Below are 23671 nucleotides of genomic sequence, written 5' to 3'. Positions count from 1 at the left end.
AGCACAAGGTGCTATTGTAGTTTATATACATTGTCAATGACCTCCTAACTCACTTCACTGACATGGAAAAGATACATCCAAATTTTTCTTCAGGTCTAGACTAATTTTCCTCATAAATATGGATGCAAAAGTCATTAACAAAATCAAGTCCAGGAATATATGTGTATATATATATATATATATATATATATATATATATGCATGTGAGTTTGTGTGTATGTATATACATATATATATTGACATATATACACATACTATAAAAAAGATAACACATCATGACAAAGTGGGGTTTCTTCCAGCAATGGTGATTAACATGAGGAAATCAGTGTAATTTATCATAACAACAAAATAATGGAGAGAATCTATATGATCATCTCACTTAAATTAAAAAAAAGTATCTGATGGGGTGCCTGGCTGGCTCAGTTGGAAAAACATGCAACTCTTGATCTCAGGATTCTGAATTCAAGCCTCACATTTGTTGTAGACATTACTTTAAAAAAAATAGACTTCAAAAAAAAGGATCTGGGGCACCTCGGTGGCTCAATCAGTTAAGCAGCCAACTTGATCTCAGTTCAGGTCACGATCTCAGTTTGTGAGATCTGTTCTCGTTGACTCTGCATTGACATTGCAGAGCCTCCTTGGGATTCTCTTTCTCCCTCTCTCTCTGCCCCTCACCCAATCATGCCTGAACACTCTCAAACTAAACAAACATTTTAAGTACCTGATGATATTTAACACCTGTGATAAAACAAAATTTTAGCAAACTAGGAAAAAAAGAATATTCCTTACCTGGATGAAAGAATCGATGTAAAATACCTACATTAACACTATACTTCGCAGTGAAAGAGCAAGTACTTTCTTCCTAAGATTGTTCCTAAGAACAAGGCAAAAATGTTTGTTATTGTTAGTTCTATTCAACACTGCATGGGAGATCCCAGCCAATGTGATAAAGCAAGAAGAAAGTCCTAAGTTAGGAGGTAAGATATCTTTTATCACAGACAAATGACTGTATAGAGAAAATCTCCTGCATTCTTTAAAAAGAAAAACCTCCTACAGTGGTAGGAAATTATAAGGTCACAAAATACAAAATAAACATGACAAACGCCTACCATATCCTCAAAAAATTAAACATAAAATTGCCATTTGATCCAGCAATTTTACTTTTGGGTGTATACCCAAAAGAACTGAAAGCAGGTACTTGAATAGACATTTGTACATTCATGTTCACAACTACACTATTCACAACAGCCAAAATGTGGAAACAACCCAAATGTCCATTGTCAGATGAATAGATAAATAAAAGATGGTATATACAAACAATAATTTATTCAATCTTAAGAAGGCAGGAATTTCTGACACATGCTATAACATGGATAAACCTTGAGGTCATTATGCTAATATAAGCCAGACACAAAGAGACAAATTATTAAAGGATTCCATTTATATGAAGTAGCTAGAACAGTCAAATCCAGAGATAGGAAGTAGAATGGTGGTTGTCAAGGACTGGAGAGAGAGGAGTATGAAGAGTTAATGTTTAACTGGTAGGGAGCTTTAGTTCAAGAAAATGAAAAAGTTCTAGAGATAGATGGTGGTGATGGTGCACAATGTGAATGTACTTAATGCCACTGAATTCTACACTTAGAAATGGCTTAAAAAATAAATTTTGTTACATATATTTAACCACAATTTTTTTTTTATTGTGGAGGGGGGGGGCGCCTGGGTGGCTTAGTTCGTTAAGCATCCAACTTCAGTTCAAGCCATTATCTCACAGTTCGTGGGCTCAAGCCCCATGTCGGGCTCTTCACAAGCAGAGTCGGCCTTGGATTCTCTCTCTCTCTCTCTCTCTCTCTCTCTCTCTCTCTCTCTCTCAGCCCCTCCGCCACACATGCACACGCTCTCTCAAAAATAAACAAATTTTTAAAAGCCTACTGTATGATTTCCTGCATATAATGTTTAAAAAGTCAAAACTAACATATATGTTAGATTCAAAGTACTGGGTTATCCTAGAGTATGAGGAGATAATGACTAGAAGGCTTCTGAAGTTATATTGTTTTCTTAACCTGACTGTTGGTTTAATGGGTGTATTCATCTTATACAAATTCAAGAAACATTTACGATTTGTGTTCTTTGTTCTATGAATATTATACCACGACATTTTGGTTTTTTGTTTGCTTGCTTTAATTAATGACAGATAAATTATGATTTTGGTGAGGTGAGGATCTGGATCATGCTTACAGCTAGACTGGTTTCAGGAGCAAGTCAGCTTTCTCATGAGCCCTACTGACAGTCCAACATCCACATTACAGTCACATTTACTGCATGCTGTTTGTCTTTGACACATAGAGTACAATTCTTCTGCAATAGTGAAAATATTGTTTCTATTCTAAAAATAGTCCCAAAATGAAAGTCAACTTCTATTAATGACAGAAGTATACAGAAAATGAAGAGGTCTAACAAAGTAATTTGAAAGTCTTTAAGCATTCAGAGAAAAGAACATGAAGGATATATATATGTGTGTGTGTTAAAAAGATTGTTCTACATGTTAAAGCATTCTCAAGGCCCAACTGCTCATAGTCTCAGTTGCAATAATTATTTAGAATAAAAATAGTATGCCTTAAACAAAAAACAAATCAGATGTTCTGAATTTAAAAGCTGTGAAGGCAGGGCACCTGGGTGACTCAGTTGAGCATCTGACTCATCATTTTGGATCAGGTCATGATCCCAGGGTCTGGGATCAAGCCCTGCGTCAGGATCCTCACTGAGTGTGGAGCCTGCTTGTGATTCTCTCACTCCCCCTCTGCCCCTCTCCCCTGCTCACACTCTCTCTAAAATAAAATAAAATATGGAAACCAACTTGACAATAAAAAATAAAATAAAATAAAATAGTATCTGTGAAGACAAAATAAAATTAGATTTTTGTTTTTACTTTGATCAAATCAAGGAATGTTTAACACCATTAGGTAATAATATTCTCAGTAATACCCTCATATATAACTAAACTAATAGTTTTAGAACTAAAACAGAAAAAAGTTATTTCATCATTCACATAATTTATATGTAGGAAAGCAGAAAAGGTATATTCAAAATGTGCTCTTAAGTTCTGACTTAACAATATATAAACTTTATCCTGGACAATAAAAAATTATACTTCTTGAGCAAGAATTCTGTATCTTTATGACTGCTGTGCACTAAAAAACTTGAGTTGACAAAGGTGTATGGATTAATATCTCTCCAAAAAGACAAAATTTTTCATAAATTTTATACACTATTTATAGTACATCTTTAAATAAAAAGAACTAGAGAAAAGATTCATTGTAAGAGCTTACTTCTCCTTTATAACCACAAGAGGGAGCAAACATTTAACACATCTTTATGTGAATTTCATTACATACTAATTTTTACACAAGACTTTTAGGGGACAATAATTGGAAAAAAACAACTTCCAAAAAGTATTTGACTGTTTACCATGGGCTAAACAGTGTCTGGAAATACTGCGGGTAAAATATACAGCTCCTGTTCCCAGGCTTCATAGGACTTCACACAACAAAGTATATCTAGCGTTTTATAAGATTCTTTAATAAACGAATAATACTTCGCTCTTTTATAGCATTCCTAAAAACTGCAATTTGTAAGTATTCAGTCCAGAAACTACAAATATGATGGAAAAAGACTAAACAAATATCAGTAATTTATATTCTACAACTCTAGGAGGCAAATAACATGCATCATGCAGTTTATTATACAAAGAGTTCACAGTAGGCTCTACAATACAGTATCTTTTTCTGAATGGACTCCAATAATCTAAGCCACTTCATCTTTTTGCATTTACCTTAATCAAAATACAAGTAAGTTAACACTGACTTAGAGGAATTTGAGGTTATAGTTAAAGTATTTTAGGAGAGAGGCATCTTTAAAATGTACAATGAGGGGCAATTGGGTGGCTCAGTTGGTTAAGCATCCAACTTCAGCTCAGGTCATGATCTCGCGATTTGTGGGTTTGAGCCCCATGTTGGGCTCCATGCTGACAGGTCAGAGCTCAGAGCCTGTAGCCTGCTTCAGATTCTGTGTCTCCCTCTTTCTCTACCCCTCCCCCGCTTGCAAAATAAACGTTAAAAATGTATACATAAATGAATAAAATGTATGATGAGGGCACCTGGCTGGCTCAGTAAGTAGAGCATGCAACTCTTGATCTTCGTGTTTTAGGTCTGCACCCCATGCTGGGTGTAGAGATTACTTAAAAATAAAATAATACTAGGGTGCTGGGTGGCTCAGTTGGTTGGTCACTGACTTCAGCTCAGGTCATGATCTCACAGTTTAAAAGTTTGAGCCCTGCATCAGGCTCACTGCTGTCAGCGCAGAGCCTACTTCAGATCCTCTGCATCCCCACCACCTCTCCCACACTCATGCTCTCTCTAAAATGAATAAACATTTTTTAAAATGTGCTGATGAACAATAAAATCAGAATGCGAACAATGAAAATTCCCAATCACAGCCTATTAATAACATTTGAATAAAGCTATTTTTATATAATTTAAAGATTCAAGAAGCTCTGTGGACATCGAGAAGGATTAATATTAAGGAAGTCATACATAGGCACACCGTAGTCACATTGCTGAAAACCAAAGATGGAAAGTCTTAAAGACATTCCATGAAGAGAACAATGACAAGAATGGTAATTAACTTCCTATAAGAAAAAATGGAATAAATACAGGGGACAATGGAATAATATCTTTCAGTACTGAAAGAAAAATTATCAAACTAGAATTTTATATGTAGCAAAATTATCCTTCAAAATTGAGAATGAAGACATTTTCGGAAAAGAAAACATGAGAGTTTGTTGTCAACAGACCTACACATTATAAGAAATGATAATGGCAGTTACTTAGGCTGAAGAAAAGTGATACCAGACAGAAATGTGGATCTATGGAAGAAGTGAAGAGTGCTGCATATGGTGTGTGTGTGTGTGTGTGTGTGTGTGTGTGTGTGTGTGTATACACACACATATATATGTGAGTAAATATAAACAATTATGCTTGCCTTTTTATTATTTCTTTTCTTAATGTTTTTATTTATATTTGAGAGAGACAGACAGAGCTTGAGAGGGGGAGGGGCAGAGAGACAGAGACAGAATCTGAAGCAGGCTCCAGGCTTTACTAAGCTGCAAGCTGTCAGCACAGAGCCTGATGAAGGACTCAAACCCATAAGCAGCAGGATCATAACTTGAGCCGAAGTCAGATGTTCAACGAACTGAGCCACCCAGATGCCTCACCTTTTTATTATTTCTTAAAGAACATTTGACTAGCACAAAAATACACTGCGGAATTTTATATTTCATGTATAAGTAAAATATATGACAAGAGTAGCTGAAAGAAAATAAGTAAATGGACTTTCTTATAAGGTTCTTATATAAAATGTAGTAATATTAACTCAAGGTAGACTAATAAGTTATAGACACATATTGTAATTTGTAGAGCAACCACTAATAAATAGAACCATAGTTAAAAAGTCAATAGAGGAGGAGCACCTGAGTGGCTCAGTCAGTTAAGCGTCCAACTTTGGCTTAGGTCATGAACTTGCCCACTTTGGATCCTCTGTCTCTTTCTCTTTCTGTCTTTCACTCACATGAATGAAACCATGTGGTTGTTTCTTGGCATATCAATATTTTTATCTGTGCAAATTAAATTACTCCCAGATTACTGGTAGAATTTATGATCTAAAAAATCTTCAATCCTGAGGCGCCTGGGTAACTCAGTCAGTTAAGCATCCAACTTCTAAGCATCTGACTTTGGCTAAGGTCATGATCTCAAAGTTCATGGGTTCGAGCCCCATGTACAGCGCAGAGTCTGAGACCTGCTTTCCAATTTTATTTCCCTCTCTCTCTGCCCCTCCCCCGCTTGTTCTCTCTCTTTCTCTCTCTCTCTTAAAAATAAATATTTTTAAATGTTTAATCTTAACAATAAAAACATACTTCATTTTGGCATAATCCACATTGTAACTTTACATACTCTTCATGCATGTGTTAGTGGGAAGACTAATAACTTATGTAGTATTTCTCTGTTCCACTCAGTTTTGGCAGAGTATTTACTATTTTATTCCAAAGTAATCACTAAATAATGCTTGCCTCTTCTAAAATACAATGTACTTTATTTTTTGTTTGTTTATTTAAGTCCAAGTTAGTTAACAATAATGTAGTATAAAACAAAGTTCTTGATTAACTATACTGGAATTTAAAATAAAATAAAATAATAAAATAAAAAGATAAAGTTCCTCTATTTCAACCTTGGAGCCAGCCTGCCCTGGCTGGAATCAATTCTATCATTTTTGCCTCAACATCATTACTTTTGTTTCGAGTCCCGCTATTGGGACCTTAGGAACATGCCCAAAACTAACAGTACTCCCAGAAGAATGAGGCCAAAATGTATTTTTACATTTTTATTATGTATACTGCACATCTTATATATAGACATCATAAATACAGACTCATACCAACACAATACAGATGCTGGTAGATGTAAAAGTGAAGTTAAAAGAAAAAAAGCAGAAAAAGGATAATCTCTTGCTAAAGTAATCTTAACAGCAACCTAACAGCAATCCTAAATAGTACCTAAATAATCCTAAGAGCAACCACTGCCACAGTCAGCTTCAAAATAGAAGTCATTTAAATTAACACCAGTTTTTCATCTTTTGATCACTCTATTAGTCTCAGTAAATCCAGGGACACCAGAAAAACTTTGTTTTCCTTCTTTTTGTGTTTCACAAAGCTGCAAAAGGATGAAGGAATCAAAACAATAACTGGATGCAGCTTTGATTTTCTTTTAAAGGCAACCTTGTAAAGTACAGCACTTACTAATTTTTTCTACTGTTGTAGTCATAATGATAGAGGAAAAAAATACAGGAGAGGAGACGATGCAAAGAAAAACAAGCCATTTCCTTATAATTTCTTTTAAATTTGTCTATCTAAAATTAATGCAAATTTCATATTTACTTCATAGTAACTTTTTAATTTTTATAAAACGCAAATTTGTCTTTAAATTATTCTAGTAAATTGGTGCTACAAGAAGACATTGATATTTATTCTGTAGCTTTGAGTACTCCCCAGCATACCCATTTAAGAAAGGTGCATACATTAGATCATAGACTTGACTTTGGAGTAGAGCAAACTAGAGTCCCAAACACAGCCTTGTTATGACTACCTGCCATTAGGTAATTACTTAATCTCCTTACACCTCCACTTGTCATCTTTAAAATGGGGGGCAGGGCGGAGCACCTGGGTGGCTCAGTCGGTTAAGCATCTGATTTGCTCAGAACATGATTCCACAGTTCATGGGTTTGAGCTCCACATCAGGCTCTGTGCTGACAGCTCAGAGCCTGGAGCCTGCTTCAGATTCTGAAGCTCTCTCTCTCTACCCCTCCCCTGATCACACTGGCTCTGTCTCTCAAAAATTAATAAAATGTTAAAAAAAACTTTTTAAATAAAAATAAAATGGGAATAGTAATAATGGCTATCACAAATTGAATGGTATAATTCAATGAGATTGGATAATGCAGGTAAAATATTTATCACATAAGCCAAAGTAATACTGAGTAAACATTAGTAGTTACTATAATTACCATCTCTAAAAATCAATCTGTACAATAAAGGACTGCCTAGTTCATAGGGTGGTAAGAACTGTGAAGGATCTAATATTTTACTCACTTGCAAGCCAACAATTTAGCATGTTACAATTTCAAAGATGCTAGAGGAAGACACAAGACTCCTAGATCAAGAATAACGTACTTTAGGGGCACCTGGGTGGCTCAGTCAGTTAAGCATCCGGCTTCGGCTCAGGTCATGATCTCATGGTTTGTGGGTTCGAGCTCCGCATCTGGCTCTGTGCTGACAGCTAGCTCAGAGCCTGTAGCCTGCTTCAGATTCTGTGTCTCCCTCTCTCTCTGACCCTCCCCTGCTCGCACTACCTCCCTCCCTCCCTCCCTCCCTCTCTCTCTCTCTCTCTCTCTCTCCCTCTCTCTCTCTCTCTCAAAAGTAAATAAAAAACATTAAAAAAAAAAGAATAACGTACTTTATTACTCATAATAATCAGCATTTTCTTACGTGGGTTCCCAAGTCCCATTTCTCACATGGTGATACAGAGTAGGCCAGGTGACATCTGCACATGCAGTAGATTGCAATAAAGAGAGGAACCCTGAGCTTAGGGAACATTAATCTTTTATAATGGGCAGTGAGCATGGACACTTTCACTATGGAGGGGAAAAGTGTCTTTATCTCCCAAGCTGTAAGCAACTTGCCCTTTGGTACAGAAGGAGACATTATCTAAGCTGATCACAATGCAATACCCCTTAAAAGATAGTTCAGAACAATCTGTGTCTCTATTCATAAGATGTGCCAATATATGAGGCACAGAGCCTTGTCTCTTTCACTTCTAAGCATCTTGGCTGCTGACAAAGTTTCTCATGAGTATATGATTGTAACAGCCACTCTGATTATTCTGACTGACAAGAGGTTGGTACTAAATCCATTCAATTTGTTTCATACAGCATTTAATTAAACTTAGCTATCAACAGGCACCAGGGTAAGATTAACCTTCAGAATTGATTTCAACCATGTTTCTCAGAGACCTACCCCCAAATAAGTTGAAGAAATCCCAAAGAACATCAGGGTCTACCTCAGAAAGTCTGGCAGCTCTCTCCCTAAAGTTCTACGTGAACTTTTCCACTTGGCCCACAGCATTAAGCCAGGAACAAGAGAATGTATTAACAATTATATAGACTCTGCTTTAGCCTACAAGGAAGAAATCTACAGCAATATCATCCATAACAATGCTGGTGAGTTGAGGCTAATCTGAATGCTTTCCAGGGCCAGGGTATATCACTGATTATATCAGCTAAAAAGTTAGGAACAAATTCTGAACTACCTATTCTACTTGAGTAATTCCCTCATAGAGATAACTGTCTATGGGATGTGCATAAATAACAAATTGGTTATGACTCTGGGAAGCTTCCCCAAGAAATCAAGGATAGTATCAGGTTAGAGAGACCTCATAGTTAACCGAAGGCTATAAAATCTACTGGTCGTGTTCTGTTAAACACTCAAAAGTGCAAGAGTCCATATTTTTAGGAGGGAGGTATGTTAAAGAAGAAATTCAATCATGAGGGCAGAGATAGTTTCCTAGAAAACATGGGTTGTTTACAATTCCAAGTGGGACCTACATTAGTCTGAGAGACACAGTCAAACCTGAGTCCCAACATGACCTCCCAGCCAGGTGTCAGGCCTAGAGTTCCCAAATTCAGTTTGGGTAACTGAGTCTAATCCTTATTTTTGAAAGGACTGAATTAGAGCAGTCAGTCCAAACTGTCCCAATTGTCCAGGCCACCAGTAATCTGCCTCATAGAATCTCTGAGAGAAGGCTATGGAATGGGAGTGGGTAGGCATGAGGAGGTACCGACAGGCGTTTTGCATGGAAGGTATAGGTGCTGGGGCAACCCCTGCTTTTTCCAGTAGATTTTCCGGTAAGATTAAAGGGAATGACAATCAAATGATTAGACCTGAGCAGTCCAATGGAGGATAGCGCACTCAGCAGTCAATTAAATTTAACGTGCCAGAAAAAGTTTAGAAGAGCAGCACCAGGATATTTTCCTTCATAAGGAAAGCTTTAAGTGTGGTTATGAATGTCCCTCCCTTCCCCAAAGTTTCTAGAGTCTAAGGTGTTCCTTCCCTGGGTGTCAAGATTGTTGCTTTCCCTCCACTGCCACACAATCAGTATGCTCCATTCCAGTAGCTATAATTTTATCTTTTTCCCAATCATCTCCTACTCATACTCAGGACTTTCTCCTAGAAATGTCAGGTATGAGACAGTCAAGGGAATTTTTATTAAACCTACAGAAACCAACTTATAGTCTCTGCTGACCCACATGGACCATTGTAGGGGAACTCAGCAAGCAGTGTACTCAACCAGCAGTCATTATCCTTATGATCTAGGACCATGTCAACTCAACATGAAAATCCAGGTGGCTGAACAATTAAGTTTGAATTCCGTAGGACACCACCTTTTGGCAAGTGGTCACATAGTATACCAACAAGCTGGCACTACATGGCAGCTAGGAGAAAAAAAGAAGTTCCGTGCCCAGAAATAGGATAGAATGTGAATTTTCCAAACAAGGCTATAAACCTCTCACCCCATCTACCCCAATCATTACCCATGAAGTGGCCAAGTTAAAATGATCCCTTTTTGGGCATAGATGTATTCATCAGCCTAAAGGAAAAAGATGTTTCTATGTTCTACATTTATCCACATACCAGATGCCTGTGGATGGTAGGGAGCATGAAAGGTCCCTCAAATATCTTGACTATCAAGTTCACTATTGAGAGGCTTTTGAGATAAAAAGTGCACCAATGTCAACTGCAACTGCAAATGGCCCAGAAAGCCCAAAAGCATAACACAGGTTAGCTTCACAGGCCAAAATTGTGTGGCCAGTCAGCCAACTGGAATAGAACAGTAACACCATAACCAACAGAAGTGAAACAGCACTAGTACTTCTGAATGTGAGGTCAAAGTTCCAGTGTATTAAAACTGCCAAAAACAAGCACAAGCCACATCTCATGAAATATGGCTTCTCTTATTATGTGACAAGCAGGTCAACTTTTGGGAGGAGTCACAAGTATAGCATGCAATGCTATCCTCTGCATCAGAAATACACAGTCCTTAAATCTATACCCAGTTTATGATAGCTGATGTGTTATGACATCTAATGTGATGGATGGATCCAGACAACAATGATAGCTCTGGGCAGTGCAGGCTTAATCAGAAGCTTGACTCCAGGGGACTTCATTAGAGAACAGGCCCTTATTGTAGGCATCTACATGAGTGATCCAGACAGTTTGATCAGTAGCTATAATTTGTTTCCATAGTTCACAGCTTCAAAGAGAACTGTCTTTAATCTGCCAGTCTATAGTTTCCAAGGGGCAGACCAAATAGTAGGCCACTGGCAATAGGCCAAGGGGCAGTAGAAATACAAGTGTCATGAAGGAAAGTACTGGCCAGAGCTTTAAAAACAGCCGTGCAGGACCTGGGTGGCTCAATCAGTTGAGTATCTTGGCTTCAGTTCAGGTCATGATCCCAGGGTCATGGGATTGAGCCCCACATTAGGCTCCACACTGAGCATGCAGCATGTTTAAGATTCCATCTCTCTGTCCCTCTCCCCAGCTCACGCTCTCTTTTAAAATAAAATTAAAAAATTAAAATTTAAAAAAGCACAGCCTTGAATTCTATCCACTGAACACAGCAATCACATCCACTATCAATCTGCATAGCTGGTACAGAGAGGCTGAACAGCCCCAGGAGACAAGCAGACACAATCAGTTTCAGCTTGGCTGAACCACTGGTAAACTAGGCCCAGGTTTAAGGAAACCTCTATGAATTGAGGACCCCACTGAATCAGTGGCTTTGCTTTAGACAATGAAGGGGGGAATAAATATTACTCCAAAGGAAGGGCTGAGCCATAAGACATTATGTACCCTCATCCTCTTATCTCTCAGACAAACCAGTGAAAATTCTAACAGCTTTGCTTCATGCCCACGAGGTTGCAAATTTACCTCCTTTCACACTTTAGGGTAGGTGTACACAGGCCTGTAAGTGTTGTCTAAAATGAAGCAGAGCCTTCTGCTCAGGCAAGACACGGGGTGGAGGGAGTCTGACTCTGAATCTAAGAGACTTGTGAAAAAAATTCCCTCTACCAAAGAGGAGACTTGAGGGTGGTTAAGAGTTAGCAACAACCAGAAGAATGTTTAGGCAGCTGTCTTTGAACCTACTTCCTGGTACTCAGTCTGCAACCACCTCCCTAATTCTTCCTCATTAACAGGCAATAAAGTAGAGAAACACTTAACAATTTGGTCAACATGTTCAGCATGAATCCCCATAGAATCCCCTCAAATTCTGTTAACCAGCCCATGAGGCCCTCACCCTTCCTCTTCCAGAAAGCCACATGTCTGTCAATATACCTTCCTTGTTGCCAAAACTATCAAAGCAGTGAAAGATCTGGTATTTTTTACCCTACTTGCAAGCTAACAAGTTAGCCTGCCAGTTTCATTGATCCGGGTAGAAGACCTAAACTCCTGAGTTGGAGACAATGAACTTTATGACTCATGACAATATTCATAGTCAGAATATCAGCATTTTCTTATGCAATCCCCAGGCCCATTTCCCACAGTGCAACACAAAGTAGGCCAAGTCATACCTGTACACAATAGATTGCACTAGAAGAGGAACTCAGAGCCTAGAAAACCCAAATCTTTCAAAATGCAAAGGGTATGCATGCCTACCCTTTGTTTCAGAGGGAGACACTATCTCTGTCTTTCAAGGCAGCTCACTATACAAACATCCTTGAAAAGAGAGGAGAAACAAAAGCAGTCAGCGTCTCTGATCACAAGACATACAGAAAGCATGGAGAATTATATCAATGGATCCCAAAAACGTCATTATAGAATTTAGCTGTTAAAAGCCTAGCACAGTATCTGGTACATACAAAGCAACCAAAAGCTAGATACTAATGTTATTCCTCCCCCATTAAACCTAAAATAAGAGTGTTCAATTGTGTCTCCACCTCACTTTATTACATGTCAAAGGACCATAACTAAAAAATTTTTATATATAAATTATAAATTTATAATAAAATATATTTAATTAAAAATAACTTTTTTAAAGTATGCTCCACACCCAACATGGGACTCAAACTCCTGAGGTCAAGAGTCACATGCTCTACTGACCAATCTCCCCAGGCTTCCCCCTATAATTATATTTAAAAACACAAGTTCAGGGCACCTGGGTGGCTCAATTAGTTAAGCATTTGACTTCAGCTCAGGTCATGATCTCACAGTTCGTGAGTTCAAACCCTATGTTGGGACTGACAGCTTGAAGCCTGGAGCCTGCTTCAGATTCTATGTCTCCCTCTCCCTCTGCCCCTTTCCCACTCACACTCACTCTCTCTCTCAAAAATAAATAAACATGAAAAAATTTTTAAACAAAAAACCACAAGTTCAACCACTATTTTTCCCTTGTAAGAAAGAAGGTGGGGACCCGGGAGGGCACAAGAGACAAAACTTTCCTATCATTAACATTATACTACTACAGCTGAATCATTAAAGAGTCCAGGGAACCAGGGTAATTACAGGGGGGAAAAAAACAGGTGGCTGAAACCTAACTCTAAAACCATTAAGGTACATATAACCTGAAAAACTTTCAGCTTTTCTTTACCACAACTTGACATCACATCCTTCCTACCTCAATTATTCCTCTATAACAACAAATAAGTATAAAGACAGGTACGATTATTCTGTTGTTACCAAATTGCTTCTTAAAATTATCTCTAACTCACCTTAAAGCCAATGACTAATGATTTAAAAGGGTAATAATTTTGATTTGATATTTAAATCTCTACCAGTTTGAAAATGAAAACATAATTAAGAAGAGTGATTGGGGCACCTGGTTGGCTCAGTCTTGGAGCATGCAACTCTTAATCTCAAGGCCATGAGTTCAAGCCCCACGCTGGGTGTAGAGATTACTTAAAAAGGAAAAAAAAAACCTTTAAAAAAAAAAAGAGTGATTGACGCATAGTTCAATAACACCATTCAAATTTCTTGAAGTTATTGACCTCAAGCTCGATATTTTGCCATATTTCCTTACTGAGCCCTTTTAAAAGCTAAACCAGAAGAGAGGTGCTTTGTATTTCTCTATAATGGGTCACTTTAAAAATTATAATCCTCAATTCAATAAAACAGGCCAATTTTTATTCTTTCAATGACAAATTTTATTATTCAAAATCATTTCAATAAATGGTAGATACTTAAAAATATAGCTGACCCTTGAAAACCACGTATTTTAACTATGTGAGTCCACTTTTACACTTGGATTTTTTTCAATCCAGTACAGTACTGTATATTTTCTCTTCCTTATGATTTTCTTAATAACATCTTCTCTTGCTTGCTTTATTGTAAAAATACAACATATAAAATGTGTTAACTGTTTATGTTATCAATAAGGCTTCCAGTTTAAAGGCTATTAGCAATTAAATTTGGGGGAAGTCAAAATTACACATGGATTTTCAACTGCACGGCAGGTTGGTGCCCCAAACCCCTGCATTGTTCAAGGGTCAACTATACATACAAACTTACAATTCTACTCAATTTGTACTATAACAGCTAACATTCATAATATTCCTTCAAAAAATAGTCACTGAGTACCTCTTATAGATATTGTAGGAAAAGACAGTTAAGACCAAAGCAGTTGTTCAGTCGAAGAGCTGACAGCAGCAGAAAAAAACAAGTAAAGTGATTACCAACAATCTGGCAGAAGACTCAAAAGAGAAACATACATAAGACAAAACGATTAACCCTAAAACTGGGCACAGGGTACTGATGCTATAAGCAAAAGGCAGTCAATAGGTTTTAAGAGATAAACAGAAGTTTTCCAAAGGGCCACAAAAAATAGGGTAGAAAGGCATGGAGTCTGGGGTACCTGACTCAGTTGTAGAGCATACAACTCTTGATCTCAGGGTCATGAAATCATCCCCACAGTGAATGTAGAGTTCAATTGGTTGGAGGGGGTAAGCAGGGTGGGGTATATGGAGCCATTAAACAACAGCACATTCTACTGTGAGCATCTAATATATATAAAATACTCTATTTTCCTATGTCATAAGAATGCAACAGTACTTAAGATCACAAAATCAAAAAAGTCCCGAGAATGGATGTAACTTCTAAAGTTATCTAGATCAGTTGTTCTGGTGTGCCTGGGTGGCTCAGTTGGTTGAGCGTCTGACTTCGGCTCAGATCATGATCTCACAGTTCATGGGTTTGAGCCCTGCGTCAGGCTCTGTGCTAACAGCTCAGAGCCTGGAGCCTGCTTCCGATTCTGTATGTGTCTCTCTCTCTGCCCCTCCCCTGCTCATGATCTGTCTCTCTCTGTCTCTCAAAAATAAATAAATGTTAAAAAAAATTTTTAATAAAAAATATATAAAGTCCCAAGTGTAAATCTTGGATCATCAGTATCAGCATAACCTGGGAACCTGATAGAAACACAAATTTTCAGGCCTTACATAGAATGCACTCAATCAGAAACTTGGGGTACAACAACCTTAGGTTTAACAAGCCTTCCAGGTTACTCTTACGCAAATCGAAGTCCAAGAATCCGTGATTTAGATCAAGGTTTTTCAGCACTAAAGGCATTTTAAGGTGGAAAATTCTTCATTGTGAAGAGACACCTTGTGCAGAATGTTTAGCAGCATTCCTGGCCTCTACCCACTAAATGCCAGGGGCACCCTCTAGTTGTGACAATCAGAAATGTCTCTAGACAAAGCCTAATGTCCCCTGTGGGGAAATCATCCACAGCTGAACACCACTAATCTAGGTCAAGGATCAGCAAACTTCCCTGTAAGGGGCAGGGTTAATATTTTGGGCTTTGCAGGCCAAGCAACCAACTAATCAACTTTGCCATTGATGGGCAAAAGTGGTCAGAGACAATATGTAAATAAATATGCATGACTGCCTTCCAATAAAACTTTACTGACAAAAACAGGTGGTAGTCTGGCACTCAGGATGTAGTTTGCTAATCCCTAATCCAGATCAACTGCCTACATTATAACTGAATGTCCTCAACCCCAGCTGCTGGCAACTGATTGTCCTGACTCTATATGAATACCTAATCTAGTCCAGTCCTGTTTTCAGGTAGACATTGCTCTAGACAAATCTTCATTTCATAGACTGGGTAACTCAAACCCAGAAAAGATAAATGACTTGTTCAAAGAACCAAAGCCAAAACAACAACAACAACAAATGACAACAAAAAAACAAAACAGCAAAAAACCAGAGCTCTAGTCTGCCTAAGTGCAATGTTCTAACAAATGCTTCCTAGAGAGGCGTACAACCATATAATGCTGCTTGTGAAGCATTCAAATGTTCTAGCACTTTGCAGTACTAAAACCTGGAAAGAATAGTATTGGTTTCATGGTCGGGGGAGGGGAGTGAAATAACTTTATCTTAAAGGTCCAGATAGTAAATATTTTAGGCCTGTGGGCCATGATGTCTCTGACTCAACTGCTTACCTCTGTCATTGCAACAAGAAAGCAGTCACAAACAATAAATGCTATGGCTGTATTCCAATAAATCTTTATGTATAAAAACAGGCAGCCAGCTTATAGGCTATAGTTTCCTGACCCCTGATCTACAAAGTTCATAAACCCAGTCTAAAAAACAACAGGCATCAACCCAATCCCACTCAACAAATCTAAAGGCTCTTTATCACATGGCTTCTGACCACCTGTAAACTTAGAGGCATGGCAATAGACTGGAATGAGTTCTAGTCTAGGAACAATCAAAGTGCCAGGCCCATCCTCACTTCTGCCCTTTTGGCATATCTATTATATACCAGGTACTATTAATTCATTTTGTATGTAAATTTTATCATTTGGAGAAATTTCTGAATGGTGAGTCTTGTTTTCCTCTAAAAGTCAAGCCATCTGCCACATTAAACTAAAAAATAAACACTCTTATGTGTGCCTGGATAAAATCTTTGTTTCAAACCAACCCATGAACTTGGACCAGTCACTTCCTTTTTCTGATCTCAATTTCCACAAAAGGAAAAATGAGAAGCTGGAAATTGATGATTTCTGAAGTCCCCTGCAGAGAACAAGCGTATACTTTTAAATTATCAAAAATGAAAATAACGGGGCACCTGGGTGGCTCAGTCCGTTAAGCATCTGACTCTTGATTTTGGCTCAGGTCATGATCTCACATGAGACCAAGCCCTGCATTGGGCTCAATACCAGTGGAGCCTGCTTGACATTCTCTCTCTCCCTCTCTCTCTGCTCCTCCCCCATCCATGCTCTCTCTTCTCTCATTCTTTCTCAAAATAAATAAGTAAAGATTTAAAAATAAAATGAAAACAACTAAAACTTAATGAACTCCTTCTACATCAGACACCTGTTCTAATCACTTTACAAGCATTGACTCATTTTTCATATGAGGAAACTGAGGCAGAAGCATGAAGTGATTAGTCAAAGATGACAAGATAAGTGAGTTGCAGAGCTGTGATTTAAATCCAAACAATCTGACCTCAGACTCCATGCTCTTATCTACTACTAAACTTTATTCTACATGCCAAAACCTTATTTTCCCAATGACCAACAATCCAAACACAAATACAACATGCCTCGTATATCTAATGAGTAGAGACAGTGGAGAAAAGAAAGAAAGGACAATAATAAGACTACTTTCTGCCACGGTAGTCAATCTCCTGCCTACAGCAACCTCCCAGGAAATAAATATGATGTTCCATGGATACATAGTTTGGTCCCTAATCCACAACATCATAAAGGACACCTATCCATGTGGATCAATACCATTTCTACTTGCACACTCTGGCATCTCCTTTTTGTAGAAGATTCACAGCTTCATTTAAAAGGAAAAAATGTTATGAAGGTGCAGAAACTAATTTCAAGTGACTTACTGATAGTGTTATGGGAGAGTTCATGCTTCCAAGAGAAGCCAACAAATAAAAACTTAAAAGTCCATAGTGACAGTCCAATTATGAAAATGCATAAAGCAATCTAGGCAGCAAAGGCATCTCTAGTTTGAAAGACCAGGAGAGAAAAACAAAAACACAACTACGTCATCCAGGAAACAACTGAAAGTAACATCAAAATCAAGCCAAATTAGAAAAGAAACACTCCCTCTGTGACCACTGGAAATAGGTTCAGAAAAAATATTTTCTTAGCATGGCATATAAGGTTTTGTTTATTTTTTAACGTTTATTCATGTTGAGAAGGAGCATGAGAATGGATGAGTAGGGGGTAGGAAGAATCCCAAACAGGATCTATGCTATCAGCACAGAGCCCCACGCAGTGTTCAATCCCACAAACCGTGAGATCATGACCTGAACAGAAATCAGGAGTCAGACAGTTAACGGATTAAGCCACCCAGGCACCTGGATAGAGTTTGGTTTCTTAATAAAAGATACCACTATTAGTGAAAATTGTTCCTTTTTTTTCCTTGACTTGAGTAAAGTTATATATGACCTACATCTCTATATTATATAGTAACAGAGAAATATAAGTAGAAAAATATATGAAACCAACATGTGAGACTAATCTAAGTCGGTATAGCACCCATTTTGTTCCCAAAGAAAAATTATGTTATAAAAATGTACCTTAGAGAAAAAAGAAATTACCATTTCATTAATTAAAAGGTTAAAAGGGGAAAGGGAAGATTTTTTTTTGTTGTTCAGATAGACCCAAAATAAAACATAAGTAACATTACTAAAATTTCAGTATTTGATAGCAACTGCAATTCCATTTGGATAGCTTTTTCACATCTGTAAGTAAGCCAAATACATCTCAAAAATTTGTTTGATCAAATGATATTTACTCTACAACTCAACATTTAAAAAAAAAAAAAGGGCAAAGAATTCTACAACTACAAAAAGAACAGGATCTGGAACTTTTACCTGAATGCATCTCTTTGTTATAAAACAGACATTAAGGAAGAAAAAAAAAAACTGTCCTTATTTATTAATGCCTGCCTGTTTTTTAAACCCAGGAAATTCCTTTACATCCCCTCCTAGTTCTGGCCAGCCAAAACTGTAGGTGTACTATCTTTCATTCCTTTACTAGTAATATACTATACTAACACTATTTACATTTAAAATTGATTTTTTTGGACTATTCCAAATTCTAAACTCACTTGCCCAGAGATGAATTTACAAATAATTCATTAAACATGATGCTGTCATTCTCACCATTCAAGCTTTTCGTGATGAGACACTGTGGATAACAATATGGCTGTCCCTCAAATAAATTAGAAATAGAAATACCATATGATCCAGTAATTCTACTTCTGGATATATATCTAAAAGAATAGAAAAGACAGATTCAAACAGATAATTGTACACTAATGATTCACAATACTCAAAACATGGGACAGAAGTGTCCACTGACAGATAAATGAGTAAACAAAATATGGTTCAGCAGTTCCCCATAATCCACAAGGGTTATGTCCCAAGGATTCCCAATGGATGCATGAAACTGAGGAGAGTACCAAACCCTATATACATTATGTTTTTTCCTATACATACGTACCTATGATAAAGTTTAATTTATAAATTCAGCACAGTAAGAGATTAATAACCATAATAGAATAATCTTAGCAATATTATATATTGTAATAAAAGTTATGTGAATATGATCTCTCAAAATCTCGTATTTTATTGTACTCACCTTTCTTCTTTGATGATGTGACATGATAAAATGCCTACATGATGAGGTAAAGTGAGGTGAATGACCCAGGCATTGTGGTGGAGCATTCGGCTACTACTGACCTGCTGATTATGCATCAGGAGGATCATCTACTTCCAGATGACAGCTGACCAAGGGTAAGTGAAACCATGAAAAGCAAAACCACAGATGATGGAGTACTGCTGTATATACATACAGCGGAACAGTAGTCAGCCTTTTTAAAAATAAAGGAAATCCTGACACTTACTACTACCTGGATGAATGTTGGAAACTTCATGCTAAGTAAAATAAGCCAACTACAAAAGGATAAATACTGTGTGATTCCACTGATGAGGTACCTAGAAAACTCACATTCATAGACAGAAAACAGAATGGTAGCTGCCAGGGAACGGAGTTCAGAAAAATGGGAAGTTACTGTTTAATGGTTAATGTTACAATTTTGCAAGATAAAAAGATTTCTAGAGATGGGTGGTGGTGATGGTTGCACAACAATGTGAATGTATTTGATGTCACTGAACTGGACACTTAAAATGGCAAGTTAAGATGGTAAAATTTGTGTTATGTGTATTGCACCACAATTTTTAAAAATTTCTAATTGAGGGGTGCCTGGGTGGTTCAGTTGGTTGAGCATCCAACTCTTGGTCTCGGCTCAGATCATGATCCAGGGTCATGGGATTGAGCCTCCCCCTGCTTGATAGTGTCTCTCTCTCTCTCTCTCTCTCTCTCTCTCTCTCTCTCTCTCTCTCTCTCTCTCTCTTTCTCTCTCTTCCCTTCTCCCCTGCTCACATTCTCTCTCTAAAATAAAATAAATAAATAATAAAAAGTAAATAAAAAATACTGTCCCTTTCTCAAAAAAGGAGTAAAATGGGGGCAAACCAATTAGCAGACATTAAACTATAGAGAACAGACTGATGGTTGCCAGTGGGAAGATGGGTTAAATAGGTGATGGGAATTAAGGAGTGCACCTGTAGGGGTGCCTGGGTGGCTCAGTCCCTTAAGTGCCCAACTCTTGATTTTGGACCTCATGGGATCAACCCATGTTGGGCTCTGTGCTAACAGCATGGAGACTGTTTGAGATTCTCTCTCCCCCTCTCTCATATCCCACACACTCAGGTACTCGTTCATGCTATCTAAATAAACAAACATTTTTTAAAAATCATGTTCCTTTCTACAAAGGCAGCACTGAGCTCTCAAAATTACTATTAATTTCATGGTCATATGTTCACTTTTGGGTGGAGAAACTGATTTGCACAGTTACAGAAGAAACCAGCACCTTCCAAATATCTACATTATACAACTTGAACTGCAATCTTTAAAATTACCTAGTTTCTGGGGCGCCTGGGTGGCTCAGTTGGTTAAGCCTCCGACTTCAGCTCAGGTCAGATCTCACGTTGGTGGGTTTGAGCCTTGCGTCAGGCTCTGTGCTGACAGCTAGCTCAGAGCCTGGAGCCTGCTTCCAGTTCTGTGTCTCCTTCTCTCTCTGCCCCTCCCCCTCTCATGCTCTGTCTCTTTGTATCAAAAATAAATAAAACATTAAAAAATATTTTTAAAAAATAAATAAAATGACCTAGTTTCTGATAACTAGATCAATGTTAGTTTTTAAGTTACCCCTATGAAAAGTTTATTAATATAAAAAAATAGGAATAATTGACTTTTAAATTAAGTCCACAAGAGCAAACTGATCTAATCATCATTTGTGAGAGGAATATGAGGTTCTTATTAATATAAAAGGCTAATGTGGGGGTGCCTGGGTGGCTCAGTTGGTTAAGCGTCTGACTTTGCCTCAGGTCATGATCTCACAGTTTGTGGGTTTGAGCCCCATGTCGGGCTCTGTGCTGACAGCTAGCTCAGAGTCTGGAGCCTGCTTCAGATTCTGTATCCCTCTCTCTCTGACCCTCCCCTGCTCACGCTGTCTCTCTCTGTCTCTCAAAAATAAATAAAAACATTTTAAAAATTTAAAAAATAAAAGGCTAATGTGCTCAATATGTATATAGTTTCTAAATAATTTTTATTCTACCAATAATGTTCTTATCTACTTGACAATATGAAAGAAATCTTCAACATCTGGCAAACACTGAGAATGCCATAGCTTTTTCCCATTTTGTAAACAACTGTTCACCTCAGTGCCACTGGTTTGAAGAGAAAAACTTGGTAGAACATATTAATGTAATGAAAATTAAATCCCAAATGTGTGTCAGAACATCTTTGAGTACAAGAATCCTAAATATCCTACTTTTGGCCAGTATAAGGTTCATAGTAAGCATAATAACTGTCATAAATAATAAGAGAACAAGCAGCTATAAGCTGTCAGAGGAAGTAAAAAGTTTGGCGACATCTCAACAAAGTTATTCTTACCTTAAAGCTTTTAATGGGGTAAACTACTCTAAATTGTCTAAACCCATTTCTACCAGAACATGCCAATTTTATTTCTTTTAATGTTTACTTATTTATTCTAAGGCGGGGGGAGGTGGGGGCAGCAGAGGGGCAGAGAAAGAGGTACACAGAATCTCAAGCAGGCTCCAAGCTGTTAGCACAGAGGTGCACCGGGTTTGATCTTATGAACTATAAGCTCATGACCAGAGACGAAATCAAGAGTCAATGCCAAATCCACTGAGCCACCCAGGCACCTCAGAACATAACAATTTTATAACAGGATAAACTACTCCTAGAAATAGAGTCCTTTTTCATACAACCATATTCCACATTAAATAAAAGATTGGAGAATGAAAAAAAGAAAAAGAAAATAAAAGACTGAGACAAAAAAAAATCCTAGGCCATGCTAATCATACAAAACCCCAAAATCTTGTGGTCAACTTTTATTTTCAGAACACTTCTTTCTGAGTTTGGAAGTTACAGTATAATCAAATATAGATACATCCATATTCCCAATAAATCTGATAACGCCAGATAAGATAAACAAACCCTGGAAATGGCCATTACAATATTAAGTTGTAAAAATAAGGAACTTTTTAAAAATCAGAGAAAGAGGGAGAAGAGAAGCCCAACAAATAATCATTAAGAAAAAATACTGCTTGTGGCGCCTGGGTGGCTCAGTTGGTTGAGCGTCCCACTTCAGCTGAGGTCATGATCTTGCAGTTGTGAGTTCAGGTCCCGCATCAGGCTCTGTGCTGACAGCCTGGAGCCTGCTTCAGATTCTGTGTTTCCCCTCTCTCTCTCTACCTCTCCTCCCTCATGCTCGGGTGCTCACTCGCTCTCAAAAATAAATAAAAACATTAAAAAAAATAACACCTTCTATGCTAGGGTTAGACCATGATGTGCAACGATGACAGTATTACAGAAAGAAAAGTCTGTCTATACATAACAGTTGCTTCTAAATTAATCCCAAAATGACTGGTTAAAAATATCTCACTACAATAATTTTTTTCATGAAACATCAAAAATAGTGTTCACAGGGTATTAGCTCTAACCTCAAGTCTTTCATGATGAGATACAACTCTACTTTCAAAGGGCCTTCCTGAGATACTTCTATTTTAGAGTAACTATAGTTGGGCTAAGTAAAGGAATAACCTTTGCTTATCCTTTAAATTATTCCCAGATTTAGGACATCAATCAAACAATTCAAATCTGTAGGAGAGGGGAATCCACAAAAATGAATTGGTGATTTATTAAGCTTATGAATTCACTGCAAAGATACTTTGGCATATACTATTTGCCTCCTCCTTATCTTCACACCCTCCAAAGATTCCAACAAGGCATAAAGTCTCAGGTCTCTCATTTTCAGGGAGAAAGACCATACCCTCACCACTACCTTCACCACCTCGTACTCCTCCTCCTTATTTTTACTCTCCTCTTAACACACCACACCCACAACACCACGCTCTCCACACCCACACATCATACAACACACTCTCAAGGAACAAACCGAAACTCCTGACCCAAAATACCCCATACTTAAAAGCCCCACACTGAATACCCCCAAATTCTACCCATTCTTCACATACTACAGGAAACATTACACAGTCCACACACATATACTAAACTAAGTATTATTAACACCCCTCACCCAACAAATCCGTATATAACACCCAACCCAGTATATGAAGTGCACGTTCCCGGATGGTTCACCACACCACACACACGTTTCCGGATGGTACAACACGCATACACACACACACACACACACAAACACACACGCGCGCCACGTACCATACAAAAGCCCAAACCACACACCACTGCAGTGCTCAAACAAACCCAGAGAAGAGGCAACCCTTCTGTCACCAGGAACCCAGGAGGTTGAAGGTGGAAGAGGCACAGGGCCAGATACTTCACCTGAAAATCCGCCAGGATCATCTCCCGGTCCATGTTGGACGCCATGGCGGCCGCCGAGTTCCGCGGCTCCGGGAGCGAAGCGCGCACCTGGGAGGGAAACTGC

The 23671-nt window shown here is 38.0% G+C and overlaps 1 protein-coding gene across 1 annotated transcript in view; it reads right to left on the bottom strand.

Moving 5' to 3' along the window:
* Window positions 1–23665, bottom strand: part of FAF1 (Fas associated factor 1) — a 474908-nt gene extending 451243 nt beyond the window's left edge. Inside the window, exon 1 of the mRNA XM_029946447.1 lies at window positions 23569–23665. Coding sequence (XP_029802307.1) covers window positions 23569–23613 — 45 coding nt within the window. The 5' untranslated portion in view covers window positions 23614–23665. The remainder of the gene's footprint in view (window positions 1–23568) is intronic.
* Between the last annotated feature and the right edge of the window lie 6 nt (window positions 23666–23671).

This window comes from Suricata suricatta, chromosome 8 (assembly GCF_006229205.1).
Source record: "Suricata suricatta isolate VVHF042 chromosome 8, meerkat_22Aug2017_6uvM2_HiC, whole genome shotgun sequence".
NCBI classification, from domain to species: domain Eukaryota; kingdom Metazoa; phylum Chordata; class Mammalia; order Carnivora; family Herpestidae; genus Suricata; species Suricata suricatta.
The sequence above is the reverse complement of the archived record's forward strand: the minus strand, read 5'-3'. Positions and strand labels throughout refer to the sequence as shown.